Consider the following 14,617-nt stretch of genomic DNA (forward strand, 5'->3'; position numbering starts at 1 on the left):
TCTCTCAGAATCCTTTCCAATATTTTGCTCACCACAGATGTACGACTGATGGGCCTGTAATTCCCAGGGATATCCCTATTCCCTTTCCTGAACAGGGGAACAACATTCGCCTCCCTCCAATCATCCAATACTACTCCAGTGGAGAGTGAGGATGCAAAGATCATTGCCAACGACGCAGCAATCTCCTCCGTCACTTCCCATTGTAATCTTGGGTTGGTTTAGCTCACTCAGCTAAATCGCTGGCTTTTAAAGCAGACCAAGCAGGCCAGCAGCACGGTTCGATTCCCGTACCAGCCTCCCGGGACAGGCGCCGGAATGTGGCGACTAGGGGCTTTTCACAGTAACTTAATTGAAGCCTACTCGTGACAATAAGCGATTTTCATTTCATTTCCCATCAGGCCCAGGGAACTTATCTATCCTGATGCTTTTCAAAATTTTCAGATATCCTCCTTCTTAATATCATCCTGTTCGAGTCTATTAACCTGGTTCACACCGTTCGCATGAGCAATAAGGTCCCTCTCTCTAGTGAATACCAAAGCAAAATATTCATTTAGGGCCTCCCCCATATCCTCAGACTCTAGGCACAAGTTCCCTCCACTATCGCTGATCGGCCCTACTCTCACTCTGATCATCCTCTTATTTCTCCCATAAGTGTAGAACGCCTTAGGGTTTTCCCTAATCCTTCCCGCCAGGGCTTTTTCATGCCCCCTCTAGCTCCCCTCAGTCCATTTTTGAGTTCCTTCCTGGCTACCTTGTAACCCTCTCGAGCCGAGTCAGATCCTTGCTTCCTCAACCTTACATAAGCTTCCTTCTTTCTCTTGACTAGAAGTTCCACTTCTCTTGTCATCCAAGGCTCCTTCACCTTGCCATTCCTTCCTCGTCTTAGTGGGACAAAACTATCCAGCACTTGCAGCAAGTGCTCCTTAAACAACCCCCATATTACTGTTGTGCATTTCCCCAAGAACAATTGTTCCCACTTTATGCTCCTCAGCTCCTGTCTAATAGCAGTATAATTTCCCCTCCCCCAATTAAATACCTTCCCATACTGTCTGTTCCTATCCCTCTCCATGACTATGGTAAAGGTCAAGGAATTGTGGTCACTGTCACCAAAATGCTCTCCCACCGAGACATCTGGCTGGTTCGTTACCAAGTCCAATATGGCCACCCCCCTAGTCGGCCGATCTACATATTGAGTCAGGAATCCTTCATGGACACACCTGACAAAATCTGCTCCATCCAAACAATTTGCACTGAGGAGGTTCCAGTCAATATTAGGGAAGTTGAAGTCACCCATGACAACAACTCTGTTACTTCTGCTCTTTTCCAAGATCTGCCACCCAATCTGTTCCTCTATCTCTTTGCTGCTATTGGGGGGTCGATAGAAAACTACCAACAAAGTGACTGTTCCTTTCTTGCTTCTGACTTCCACCCAAACTGACTCAGTGGACAAACCCTCCTCAACTACCTCGTTTTCTGCAGCTGTGATGCACTCCCTAATGAACAGTGCCATTTCCACTCCTCTTTTACCTCCCTCCCTATTCTTCTGAAAACATCTAAATCCCGGAACATCTAACAACCATTCCTGCCCCTGTGAAATCCATGTCTCCGTAATGGCCACAACATCGTAGATCCATCTAAGTTCATTTCCCTTATTCCTGACACTCCTTGCATCGAAACAGACACACTTTATCCCATTCCGCTGAGTGCAACTTTGCCTTATCAACTGTTCATCCTTCCTCACAGACTGGCTACATACTATTTCTGCCTGTTCAACAGCTACCCTATCCTCTGATTCAAAGTTCTTGTTCCCACTCCCCTGCCAAACTAGTTTAAACCCTCCGAAGAGCTCTAGCAAACCTCCCACCCAGGATATTAGTGCCCCTCCAGCTTAGGTGCAATCCATCTTTCCGCAGGAAGGTTCCACCTTCCGCAGAAGATATCCCAATGATCAACATATCTGAAGCCTTCCCTCCTGCACCAGCCCTGTAGCCACGTGTTCAGCTGCACTCGCTCTCTGCTCCTTGCCTCACTTGCACGTGGCACCGGTAGCAATCCTGAGATCACTACTGTGCTTGTCCTGCTCTTTAGCTTCCAATCTAACTCCCTAAAATCACTTTTCAGATCCTCATCCCTTTTCTTAGATATGTCGTTGGTGCCTATGTGCACCACGACTTCTGGTTGCTCCCCCTCCCACTTAAGAATCCTGCTGACTCAATCCGAGACATCCCTGGCCCTGGCACCCAGAAGGCAACATACCTTCTGGGAGTCTCGTTCACGGCCACAGAATCGCCTACCCATTCCCCTAATCATTGAGTCCCTATCACTATTGCTTTTCTATTCTTCCGTCTTCCCTTCTGAGCCACAGAGGCAGGCTCAGCGCCAGAGAGCTGGCCGCTAAGGCCTCTCCCCAGTAGGTCACCCCCCCAAACAGCATCCAAAATGGTATATTTGATTTGAAGGCGAACGGCCACGAGGGATCCCTGCACTGTCTGCCCGTTCCTTTTCCTTCCCCTGACTGCTACCCAGCTACTCCTGTCCTGCACCTTGGGTGTGGCTACCTCCCTGTAACTCCTCTCTATCACCCCCTCTGCCTCCTGGACGATCCGAAGTTCATCCAGCTCCAGTTCCCTAAGGCGGTCTCTGAGGAGCTGGATTTGGGTGCACTTTCTGCAGGTGTAGTCAGCAGGAACACCGGTGGTATCCCTCACCAGCCACATTCTACAGGCGGGGCATGCAACTGCCCTAGCCTCCATCCCCTCTGATCTGAATTCCACAAGACATTTAAAGGGGCAAAAAGATTAAACACCCTTTAGGCCCTTTAAAAAGAATATATATAGAACATAGAACATAGAACAGTACAGCACAGAACAGGCCCTTCGGCCCTCAATGTTGTGCCGAGCCATGATCACCCTATCAAACCCACGCATCCACCCCATACCCGCAACCCAACAACCCCCCCCTTAACCTTACTTTTATTAGGACACTACGGGCAATTTAGCATGGCCAATCCACCTAACCCGCACATCTTTGGACTGTGGGAGGAAACCGGAGCACCTGGAGGAAACTGACGCACACAGGGGGAGGACGTGCAGACTCCACACAGACAGTGACCCAGCCGGGAATCGAACCTGGGACCCTGGAGCTGTGAAGCATTTATGCTAACCACCATGCTACCCTGCTGCCCCTATATAGTGTTGCTACTCTCCCAAGTGAAACTTCTCAGATTGGTGATTCTGCTAAATGATACAATGATAGCTTGCTGCCTCCCAAAAAACAAAACAAACACAAAAAAATAAAACATTTTTAAAATTAAAAATCCCAAAACAAACAACTCTTACCTTGCATAATGTAGCTGCCCTGTGAACCAACTGGAACTCCGTCCTCTGACTCTGCTCCCAGTCAGCTGCGCTCTCTTTAAACTCCCTGCCCCCTTCACACTCTGAGGAAATGTAGGAAATGAAATGAAAGGAGCACCTTACTCCCTCCTCACCCAACCCCCTCAGTCACCAAACTCTCACTATAGCACTCAAAACACACCCAAATTCAGCACTCCCTCAATCACCAAACTCTCACTATAGCACTCAAAACACACCCAAATTCAGCACTCCCTCAATCACCAAACTCTCACTATAGCACTCAAAACACACCCAAATTCAGCACTCCTTCAATCACCAAACTCTCACTATAGCACTCAAAACACACCCAAATTCAGCACTCCCTCAATCACCAAACTCTCACTATAGCACTCAAAACACACCCAAATTCAGCACTCCCTCAATCACCAAACTCTCACTATAGCACTCAAAACACACCCAAATTAAGCACTCCCTCAATCACCAAACTCTCACTATAGCACTCAAAACACACCCAAATTCAGCACTCCCTCAATCACCAAACTCTCACTATAGCACTCAAAACACACCCAAATTCAGCACTCCCTCAATCACCAAACTCTCACTATAGCACTCAAAACACACCCAAATTAGGCACTCCCTCAATCACCAAACTCTCACTATAGCACTCAAAACACACCCAAATTAAGCACTCTGAGATGGCTCACCTTTATATCCCGGCCCTGGGACACTGTCCGTATGGAGTTTGCACATTCTCCCCATGTCTGCGTGGGTTTCACCCCCACAACCCAAAGATGTGCAAGAAAGGCGGATTGTCAATGCTAAATTGCCACTTAATTGGAAAAAATAATTGGGTACACTAAATTTTAAAAAAAAGAGTAAATCTGACTCATTCACCCATTCATGAGGAGCCTGGGGCTGAAGTGTAACCAAAAGTTGTATAACCAGTTCAGGTAGTGAGACAGGACTGCAGCCTCTCACACTGAATGTATCAATGACTCATCAAGTCCTCCAGGCGACAAACATCAGCGCAGCCTGGGAGTGGGAGGTTTAAAAAAATTGCCGTTCTGTTATTCTTACTGTAAGAAGTCTTACAACACCAGGTTAAAGTCCAACAGGTTTGCTGCGCTCCGAAAGCTCGTGTTGGAAACAAACCTGTTGGACTTTAACCTGGTGTTGTAAGACTTCTTACTGTGCTCACCCCAGTCCAATGCCGGCATCTCCACATTATTGTTATTCTAACTGGCACTAGGACCCGGCTGGGAACAGAAACTTCGATGTTGCGCCCACGCTGTTGCGTCACCAAGATGCCAGCGCATGTGCTGTGCTCTACGCTGAACCAAGATGGCCGCAGTTAACCAGAGTCTTGTCCCCGGAGAAAAACTGGGAGCAGCAAACACGGGATCTGCAGTTTCGTATTCGAAGTTTGAAGCCTTTACCAGATATTTAGAAACTTTATGGGCGAAATTCTCCGACCCCCACGACGGGTCGGAGAATAGCGGGAGGGCCTTCCCGACATTTTTCCCGCCCTCCCGCTATTCTCTCCCACCCCCCGCCCAACTCCCGACCCGAATCGCTGCCGCCGTTTTTTACGGCCGGCAGCGATTCACAGCTGTTCGATGGGCCGAAGTCCCAGCCCTTTACGCCGTTTTTACGAACGGCAAAAACACCTGGTCTGGCCGTTCGTAAAAACGGCGTCACAAACTCGCTTTTCATAACCATGGCACCGATTGGCACGGCAGTACCACGGCCGTGCCAAGGGTGCCATGGGCCCGATGCCCGCGCACTCTTTCTCCTTCCGCCGCCCCGCAGTATCCATTCGCGGGGCGGCTGAGGGGCAACCCGGCCCGCGCATGCGCGGGTTTCGAGCAAATACGCGATGACGTCATCCGCGCATGCGCGGGTTGGAGTCTTCCAATCCGCGCATGCGCGGCTGACGTCATATGACGCGTCAGCCGGCGCTAACTCCGGCAAGCGGGCTTAACGATATTCGTTAAGCCCGTCATGCCGGAGCCTACGGCGTCGGGCTGCTAGCCCCGACCGGGGACCAGAATCGGTTGCCGGTCGGGAAGGGGCGCGCTGGCGTCAAACCCGGGCGGGTTTGACGCCAGCTTTACGATTTCTCCCGTTTTGGGAGAATCGCGCCCTATACGTCTATCCGATTCCACGTTTCCACATCCTTGCCGGCTGCTGATGAATCAAAGGACTGTAACCTGGTGTTCTCAGACTTCTTCCTGTGCCCACCCCTGTCCAACGCCGGTCCCTCCTCATTGCCATCATCCCATTGCGCATGCTTGAAAGGTCGGTTCCTCACTACGTGTGTGCGCCCCTCTCTGTGGTGTGGATAGGGGGCATTCATGACCGCGGGGAACTGTAGGTACCGTCCCCGCCATTGAAAGTCTTAGTTAGTGAAGTGATTTGTTTTTTTGCTTATGATGTGAAAATTAGGGATAGAGGGTTATTTATCCCTCCGTTAAGGGGAATGGTTCTTTCCTATCTATCTGTGCCCCTCATAGTTTTAGAGACAGCAATCAGGTCTCCCCTCAGCCTTCTCTGCTCCAAGGAAGATAACCCCAGCCTACCCCATCTCTCTTGATAGCTGGAACTTTCCAGCCCAGACAACATCCTGGTGAACCTGCTCTGCACCATCTCTAATGCGCTCATTTTCTTCGTATAGTCTGGAGACCAGAAAAGCACACACTACTCCAGCTGTGTCCTAATCAACGGTTTATACAGCTCCATTACAGCCACCATGCTCTTATATTCTATACCTCAGTTAATAAAAGCAAGTATCCCATGTGCCTTCCTAACTACCATATTTACCTGGCCTGCTGCCTTCAGAGCTTGATGGACATGCACACCAAGGTCCCTCTGATTGTCTGTACTTCCAAGGGTCCGACCATTGATTGTATATTCCCTTGCTATGTTAGTCCTCCCAAAATGCATCACCTCAGACTTTTCAAATTCTCTAACCAGCCCATCAATATCGTTTCCTCGTATTGAGGTTACATTGTTGTGCAGGTCTAGACCGGGTGGCAGGTTGCCTTCCCTGAAGGACATTACTGAATCAGTTGGGTTTTTATGGCAATCCCGCAGTTTTCATGGTCACCTTTCCTCATGCCGTTTTGATTCCATGTACAGAAGCTGATGGTGGTTCAGGCCATGATGAATCAAACGACTGTTAGGTCCTGATGTGATGTTTACAAATCACCCCTTCTAATATTCTGAAAAATGAATTCAAAGAGGAGAAAAAGAGAGTGATAAACACAAAGGCAGCTTGTGAAATGGAGTTGGATGAATCTGGTCAGCAGCAACAAACTCCAGCTGTCATTAAACTTGTCAAAACACAAGTGTTGTCCCATGGGGGAGAAACCGTGGCAATGTGGAGACTGTGGGAAGGGATTCAATTACCCGTCTGAGCTTCATATTCAGCACTGGGGAGAGACTATTCACTTGCTCTGTGTGTGGGAAAGAATTTACTAAGTCATCCCACCTTGTGAGACACCAGTGAGTTCACACTGGGGAGAGACCGTTCACCTCCTCTATGTGTCGGAAAGGCTTCACAACCTCATCCCACCTCCTGTCACACCATTGTATTCACAATGAGGAGAGAGTTCTGACTGTGAGAAAAACTATAAAAGGCAAAATGATCTGTTAAACCATAAACACACTCACACCGGGGAGAAGCCATTCACCTGCTCAGTGTGTGGGAAAGGATTCACCCGTTCATTCGATCTGCTGACACACCAACTTGTTCATACTGATCAGAGGCCGTTTAAATGTCCTGACTGTGGGAAGAGCTTTAAAAGCCGGAAGGATCTGCTGACATATGAATACACTCACACCAGGGAGAGACCTTTCATCTGCTCTTTCTGTGGGAAAGGTTTCACTTGGAAGTCCAACCTACTTAAGCACCAGCGGATTCACACTGGGGAGAGGCCGTTCATCTGCTCAGTGTGTGGAAAGGGATTCACTCAGTCATCCACTCTGCTGGCACACTAGCGTGTTCACACTAGGGAGAGGCCATTCTCCTGCTCAGTGTTTTGGAAGAGATTCACTCGGTCATCTACACTGTTGAGGCACCAGCGAGTTCACAAGTGACTGCAGGGATTGGATTTGGATTCTGCTGTTAATCACATCCGGACTGAACCATCTTCACTCTGACAGCTGGAGTTTGTTGCTGCTGATATTAATAAGCCTGAAAGCTGGGGTGTGCATTGATGTTCTGTATAAATATTGACAGAATCAGCTTTTATTCAGACAGTGTTTTGAATATTTTATTTCCTCAATGATAAGAGGAGACTGATTGATCTCCTGTTACTGATTGAGACATTATTTTGATCGTTCCTTACTCTGAATTATTTCTGTTCTCTGGTTCACCTTCTCCCAGATTAAACACTGAGCTTTCATCAATCCTATCAATCTGCTGGAGACATTGGACGGTTGGTGAGTTTCACCTGATGTTGGTGTCAGTTGCCCTCGGACGATTTCCCAGTTTTCTGAAATTCCAGTGTGGTTCTGTGTTGATGTAATGATCGGAGTTTCAGTTCCAATGCTGATGATGGAGGGCCTGTGCTGACAGAACCACAGAATCATTACAGTTCAGGAGGAGGCCATTCAGCCCATCGAGCCTGCACTGCTCACTGAAAGAACATTCTACCTAATCCCACTCCCCTGCCTTATCCCTATAACCTTGTACATTCTTTCTTTGCAGATAATAATCCAATTCCCTTTTAAATACATTGATTGAAGCTCCATCTCCATCTTAATATGTTCATTCCAGACTCCATCCACCCTCTGGGTGGAAACATTTGGCCTCGCATCACCTCTGCTCCTTTTGCTAATTATTTTGAATCTGTGCTCTCTCGTTCTTGATGTACTCCTGAGGGGAAATAGCTTTTCATTATTCACCTTGTCCACACCCCTCAGGATCTTGATTACCTCTACAAGTCTACCATCAGCCTTCTTTTCTCCAAGGAAAACAGACCCAACCTCTCCTCATAGCTCCAGTTATTTATCCCTGGAATCATTCTTGGGAATCTTCTCTGGACTGTACGCCAATGTCTTCACATCCTTCCTCAAGTTTAATAAAATTATCTCCTGGGATGTGGTGTCGCTGGCTGGGCATTTACTGCCCATCATTAATTGCCCTTGAACTGAGTGGTTTGCTCAGCCATTTCAGAGGGCATTTTCAGAGTCAACCACTTTGCTATAGGCTGGAGTCAGATGTCGGCCACACCAGGTAAGGGCAGGAGATTTCCTTCCCTAAAGGGAACAGCCTCCCCGAACAGGCGCCGGAATGTGGCGACTAGGGGCTTTTCACAGTAACTTCATTTGAAGCCTACTCGTGACAATAAGCGATTTTCATTTTCATTTTTCATTTCACATGAGGGAACCAGATGGGGTTTTAATGACAAACAACGATGGTTTCATGGTCATCATTAGACTTTTAAATCCAGATTTTAAAAAATTGAATTCACATTCCAACCATTCCAGATACTAACTAAGAAGTAAATTTCTGGACTAAAGAATTGTGAGTTCTTCGAAGATGTAACAAGCAAAGTGGATAATGGGGATCCTGGAGATGTAGTATATCTGGACTTCCGGAAGGCGTTTGATAAGTTGCCGCACAGAAGGTTAATTGACAAGGTGAGATCACATGGGATTAGGGGTAATTTATTAGGTTAGATAGAAGACTGCTGACGGACAGGAGACAGAGTGTCAGGTTAAATGGTTCTTTTTCTGGATGGCAACTAGTGGGCTGCCACAGGGTTCAGTCCTTGGGCCCCAGCTATTTACAATCTATATTAACAACTTGGATACAGGGATAGAAGGTTCTGTAGCCAAATTCGTAGATTACACAAAAATAGGTGGGATAGTAAACTGCAATGAGAAAATAAGAACCATACAAATGGATATAGATAGGTTAGGAGAGTGGTCCAAAATGTGGATAAGTGTGAGGTCATGCATTTTGGTCAGAAAAAATGGAAAGGCAGCTTCTCTGAATAAGGAGAGACATTGGGGTGCTCTTATATAGAGGGATCTGGGTGTCCTTGTGCATGATTCACAGAAAACGAGCATGCAGGTGCCACAGATAATAAGGAAAGCAAATGGAATGTTAGCAAAAGGAATTGAGGAACAAAGTGTTGTTGCAACTATACACGGCATTGGTAAGTCTGCACCTGGATTATTGTGCACAGTTTTGGTCCCCTTATTTGAGGAAAGATGTAGTGGCATTAGAGGTAGTTCAAAGGAGGTTCACGAGGTTGATTCCAGAGATGAGGGGAGATTGAATAGTTTAGGCCTATACTCTCTCTTAGAAGAATGAAGGGAGATTGAATTGAGGTAAAGAAGATGCTAAAAGGTATGGATAATGGGCGGCATGATAGCACAGTGGTTAGCATTGTTGCTTCACAGTGATCCTGGGTTTGATTCCTGGAGTCTGCACATTCTCCCTGTGTCTGCGTGGGTTTCCTCCGGGCGCTCCAGTTTCCTCCCACAAATCCTAAAAGACGTGCTGTTAGGTAATTTGGACATTCTGAATTCTCCGACTGTGTGCCTGAACAGTCGCCGGAATGTGCAACTGGAGGATTTCCAGTGTTACTTCATTGCAGTGTTAATGTAAGCTAACTTGTGACAATAATAAAGATTGTGAAGTAGACGTGGAGCTCTTGTGCCATTTAAAACAAGAGGTCATAATCTTAGAATAAGAGGTAGCAAATTTAAAACAGATTTCATAGAATTTACAGTGCAGAAGGAGGCCATTCGGCCCATCGAATCTGCACCGGCTCTTGGAAAGAGCACCCTATCCAAGCCCACACCCCCACCTTATCCCCATAACCCAGTAACCCCACACAACACTAAAGGCAATTTGGACTAAGGCAATTTAGCACAGCCAATCCACCTAACCTGCACATCTTTGGACTGTGGGAGGAAACCCACGCCCACGGGGAGAACGTGCAGACTCCGCACAGAAAGTGACCCAAGCCGCGAATCGAACCTGGGAGGTGAAGCAATTGTGCTAACTACTATGCTATCGTGCTGCCTATTTGAAGGGAAACTACTTCCCCAAAGGGCTGTGCATCTGTGGAATTCGCTACCCCAGAGTGCGATGTATGTAGGGACAGTGAGTAAATTGAAGGAGGAGTTAGACGGATTTTTAATTGGTAATGGGTTGAAGGCTTATGGAGGACGGTGGAGTTGAGCCCAGGATGGCATCAGCCATGATCACATTTAAGGTGTTTAGACTCGGTAAGCTACATTGCCTACTCGTGCTACTCGGTCAAGTGTTCTCGGGAGGAGATGCTCTGACTGATTTTGCAGTCCCGCTCTTGGTCTTTAGCATTGTGGGTAGCAGATGAGGAACATATCAGCTATGATAGAATGGCGGAGTAGACACATTGGGCCAAATGGCCTAATTCTGCTCATGTATCTTATGAACTTCTGACTGTACACAGAACAATACTTTTCACTGTACCGCAGTACATGTGACAATAAAACAAATACAATACAAACAAGTCTTGTTCACCCATCCTCTGGGCTCACTTTCCTTTTAAGAAGTACCAAAAGTTGAAATTTCCCATTCTTCTTTTCCTGTAGTTGTGATCCTCCTGATCTCTGTAATCTCCTCCACACACACCTTTCAAGATCTCTGCACTCATTTAATTTCGGCCACTATAGCATTCCTGATTTATTCGGTCCACCATTACTGACCTCTTATCATTTGACTGGGCCACAAGCTCTGGAATTTCCTTCTTAAAAATCTCCGACTCTCTAACTCACTTTCCTCCATTAAGATTATCTTTAAAATCTAATATCTCCTCTTGTGGATCAGTGTCAATTGTTATTTTGTAACATTTCTCTGAAATGTCTCAAAAAGCTTTATTCTGTCAAAATAAATTTGAATTATTGTCACAGCCCTGGAGATGTATCATTGTTCTGACTCATAAATAGGAATTTGTAACTCAGAGTGAAAGTCTGTCATGATGAAACATTTCAAAACTGTTGCCCTCAACAATGATGGCGACTGAGACTGAACTCCGCTGCTGCTGCCCCCAATAAAAATGGTGGGTGCGCATGCGCACTGCTACTAATGACAAAATAACGTTGATCAGTGCGCATGCGCAACCGCGATAGCGCGCGATCGAGATGGCAGGCCCATTATCCCGTCTGTGAGAAAGTTGCAGGCCCCGGTACCGGTAGGTTATTTTTACGGGTTTTCGGTTTATATAACATATTTACGAAGTGTATCCAACACACTTCAAGTGTGCCTGATTCATCTCTCCCTCAGTCCCGCCATTTACGGATTGTGGATCCGAGAAAGAATTTTCTCTGCGCCGCCATTAATTACACTGCGCATGCTTCACTAGCTCCAGTCCCGCCCCCTCATTCACTCCGATTGGCTGGAGGACTAGCCGCTCCTGAACGGTCCTCCGAAGCCACCCCCTGAACCCTATTGGCCAGGAGCCGCCGTCAATCATTGCCCTGGCTTTATGAGGTGTCAGGTGAGAGGCGGTGTTTACAAATCCCGAGTGGGCCCCAGAGCCGAACAATGAACGTCCTCCACTCTCACTGTCCGTCACTTCCGGCTTCTCTCCACAAACAACCTCATAGAGACCGGGGGAGAGGAGACACTGACCCAGTGACAATGTCATTGCATTAGTGGGAGAGTCTAATGTAACCTCTCCAGTTCAAAAAGGCAGAAAGTAGGAAACTAGTTAGTTTAAAAGCTGTTATTGGGAGACCTGGAATCCATTATTGAGGAAGTAGTAACTGGACATTTGGAAAGTCAAACCGCAATCCATCAGAGTCAGCGTGGTTTTGTGAAGGGTAGATCGTGTTTGACTCAATTGTTTGGAGCTCTTTGAAGTAATAAGCCAGATGGATAATGGGGGTCCTGTAGACGTATTTGGACTTCCAGAATAAATTTCATAAGATGGAATTTGACAAGCATAAGTGTGAGGCTATCCATTTTGGTCAGAGGAATAAAAAGGCAACTTATTATTAAAATGGACAGAAACTTTAGAGGACGTTGGTTTGGGTGTTGAACAAATATTTCACATCTGTCTCCAGCCAAGAGAATGAGGAGGTAGATATGGAACTCAGGGAGAGAGACTGAGAGGTTGTTGAGCGAGTTGACAGAGGGAGTGACAAGGCAGTGGAAGTGTTGTAAGGCTTAAAAGTGGACAAATCTCCAGGTCTGGATGAATTGTGTCGCAGGATGCTGTGGGAGGCAAGAGAGATTGTAGGGGCTCTGACCCAAATTTTTAATTCCTCTTTGGTGATGAGATGGTGCTAGAGGACTGGAGAACAGCTAATATGATCCCACTATTTAAGAAAGTTTGCAGAGATAAGCCAGGGAACAACAGACCAGTGAGTCTCGCGTCAGAGGTAGGGAAACTATTGGAGAAAGTTCAGAAGGAAATAATCCATCCACACTTGGAGAGGCAAGGTTTGATCAGGAATAGTCAGCATGGCTTTGTCAGAGGGATGCCTTCTCAGTAAAGTGAAGCAGAGCGACACCGCCTCAGGCCGGCCTTGGCCCGGGAGTCGGAGCGCCCGGCCAGCCCCAGCTCCTACAGCGACCGCATCTGTAGCAAGGCCGAGGCCGTGTCGTTGCCGCTGGCGTTGTGGGCCACACAGCGGTAGGTGCTGGAGTCCATGCGGCGGACCGAGGTGATCTGCAGGCTGCCGTCCGACAGAGTTGGGGCCGGAAAGGAGCGAGGGGCAGGCAGGGGTCCGGGCGCCCGGGGAGGAGGCCGTGGTCCTCGGGGTTCAGGCCCAGGTCCTCGCCTACTGGGCTCAGGCCCCCGGGGAGGCCCATCCCAGCCTCGGGGTGGCCCAGCCGCTGGCGCCGTGGGTTGAGCACCAGGATGAGGGGCGGTGGCTGGCCGTCGGCCGAGCAGAGCAGGGTGACGGTCTGGCCCTCTCGGGCCTGCAGCCGCTGAGGCCTTTGTCTCGGATGCGGGGCCGGCGGCAGCTGAAGCTGCTGGCTTCCCCCAGATACACACCCACACACTGGACACCTCCCCCCAGACACACACCCACACACTGGATGCCTCCCCCAGACGCACACCCACACACAGGATACCTACCCGCACACACCCACCCACACACCACACCTCCCCCAGACACTCACCGACACACAGCACACCTCCCCCCAGACACACTGGACACCACCTCCACTGACACACTCACCCACACACAGCACACCTCCCTCCAGACACACACTCACACACAGCACACCTACCCCCAGACACACCTACCCCCAGACACACACACACACAGGACACCACCCCCAGACACACACAAAGCCATAGGACAACTCCCTGAAAATGTCACGGACAAGTCCAGAAAATAATCAAAAAAGCTAAAGGCATTCATATCTAGAGGATTGGAGTATAACGTCACAGACGTTATGCTGCTGTTATACAAAACCCTGTGAGACCCCACTTGGAGAACTGTGAGCCATTCTCGGCACCACACCTTCGGGAGGATATTTTGGTCTTGGAGGGACTGCAATATAGATTTACTAAAACAATACACCACGATACTTGGACTACGGGCCTTACAACGGGAGATTAAACAAATTAGGCCTGTTTTTGCGAGAATTTTACGGTTAAGGTATGATCTGATTGCAGTATTTATGATATTAACAGGGAAAGACAGGGAAGACAAAGATAAACAATTTCCACTGGTTGGAGATTCTAAAACTGGGATCATTGTCTAAAAATCAGGGCTGGACCGTTCAGGAGAGATGTTAGGAAGAACTTCTTCACACACGGGGTGGGAGAGGTTTGGAACTCTCTCCCACAAACAGCAGGTGAAGCTGGAACAGTTGTTAATTTTATATCTGAAATAGATAGACTTTTGTTGAGCAAAGCTACGAAGGAATATGGAGCTAGGTCACAGATCAGCCATGATCTCACTAAATGGCAGGACAGACTCGAGGGGCTGAATGGCCTACTCCTGTCCCTATGTGTATTTCTGTGATTCTAAAATTCAGACAATACCATGACAGGGAAAGAGTCCGGATTAGAACCTGAGTTAGTCCAAGCTGCAAACCATCCCTCCGGATCCTGGCCCTTCATGGATTTAATGAAGGCCAAGGCAATAGTTGGATTATTGAAAGACTTGATGGAGTTGTTGGATACCATTTATCGGGAGCAGGATAAAGCCTGACGTAATTCACTCCCCACAGCCTTGAGCTGCTTTTGAACTTCATCGAAGCCGCGACACTTTGTTTGTGTTGCTGCCGAAAAGTT

At 47.9% G+C, this 14,617-nt stretch overlaps 1 protein-coding gene across 1 annotated transcript in view; it reads right to left on the reverse strand.

Annotated features, from left to right (window-relative positions):
- LOC119960407 (zinc finger protein 2-like) overlaps positions 1-14,617 on the reverse strand; it is a 77,517-nt gene that overhangs the window by 12,577 nt on the left and 50,323 nt on the right. The window contains exon 3 of the mRNA XM_038788118.1: positions 7,706-7,928. Within this exon, the coding sequence (XP_038644046.1) occupies positions 7,706-7,928 (223 nt within the window). The remainder of the gene's footprint in view (positions 1-7,705; positions 7,929-14,617) is intronic.

The sequence above is a fragment of the Scyliorhinus canicula genome, unplaced genomic scaffold (genome assembly GCF_902713615.1).
Source record: "Scyliorhinus canicula unplaced genomic scaffold, sScyCan1.1, whole genome shotgun sequence".
NCBI classification, from domain to species: Eukaryota; Metazoa; Chordata; class Chondrichthyes; order Carcharhiniformes; family Scyliorhinidae; genus Scyliorhinus; species Scyliorhinus canicula.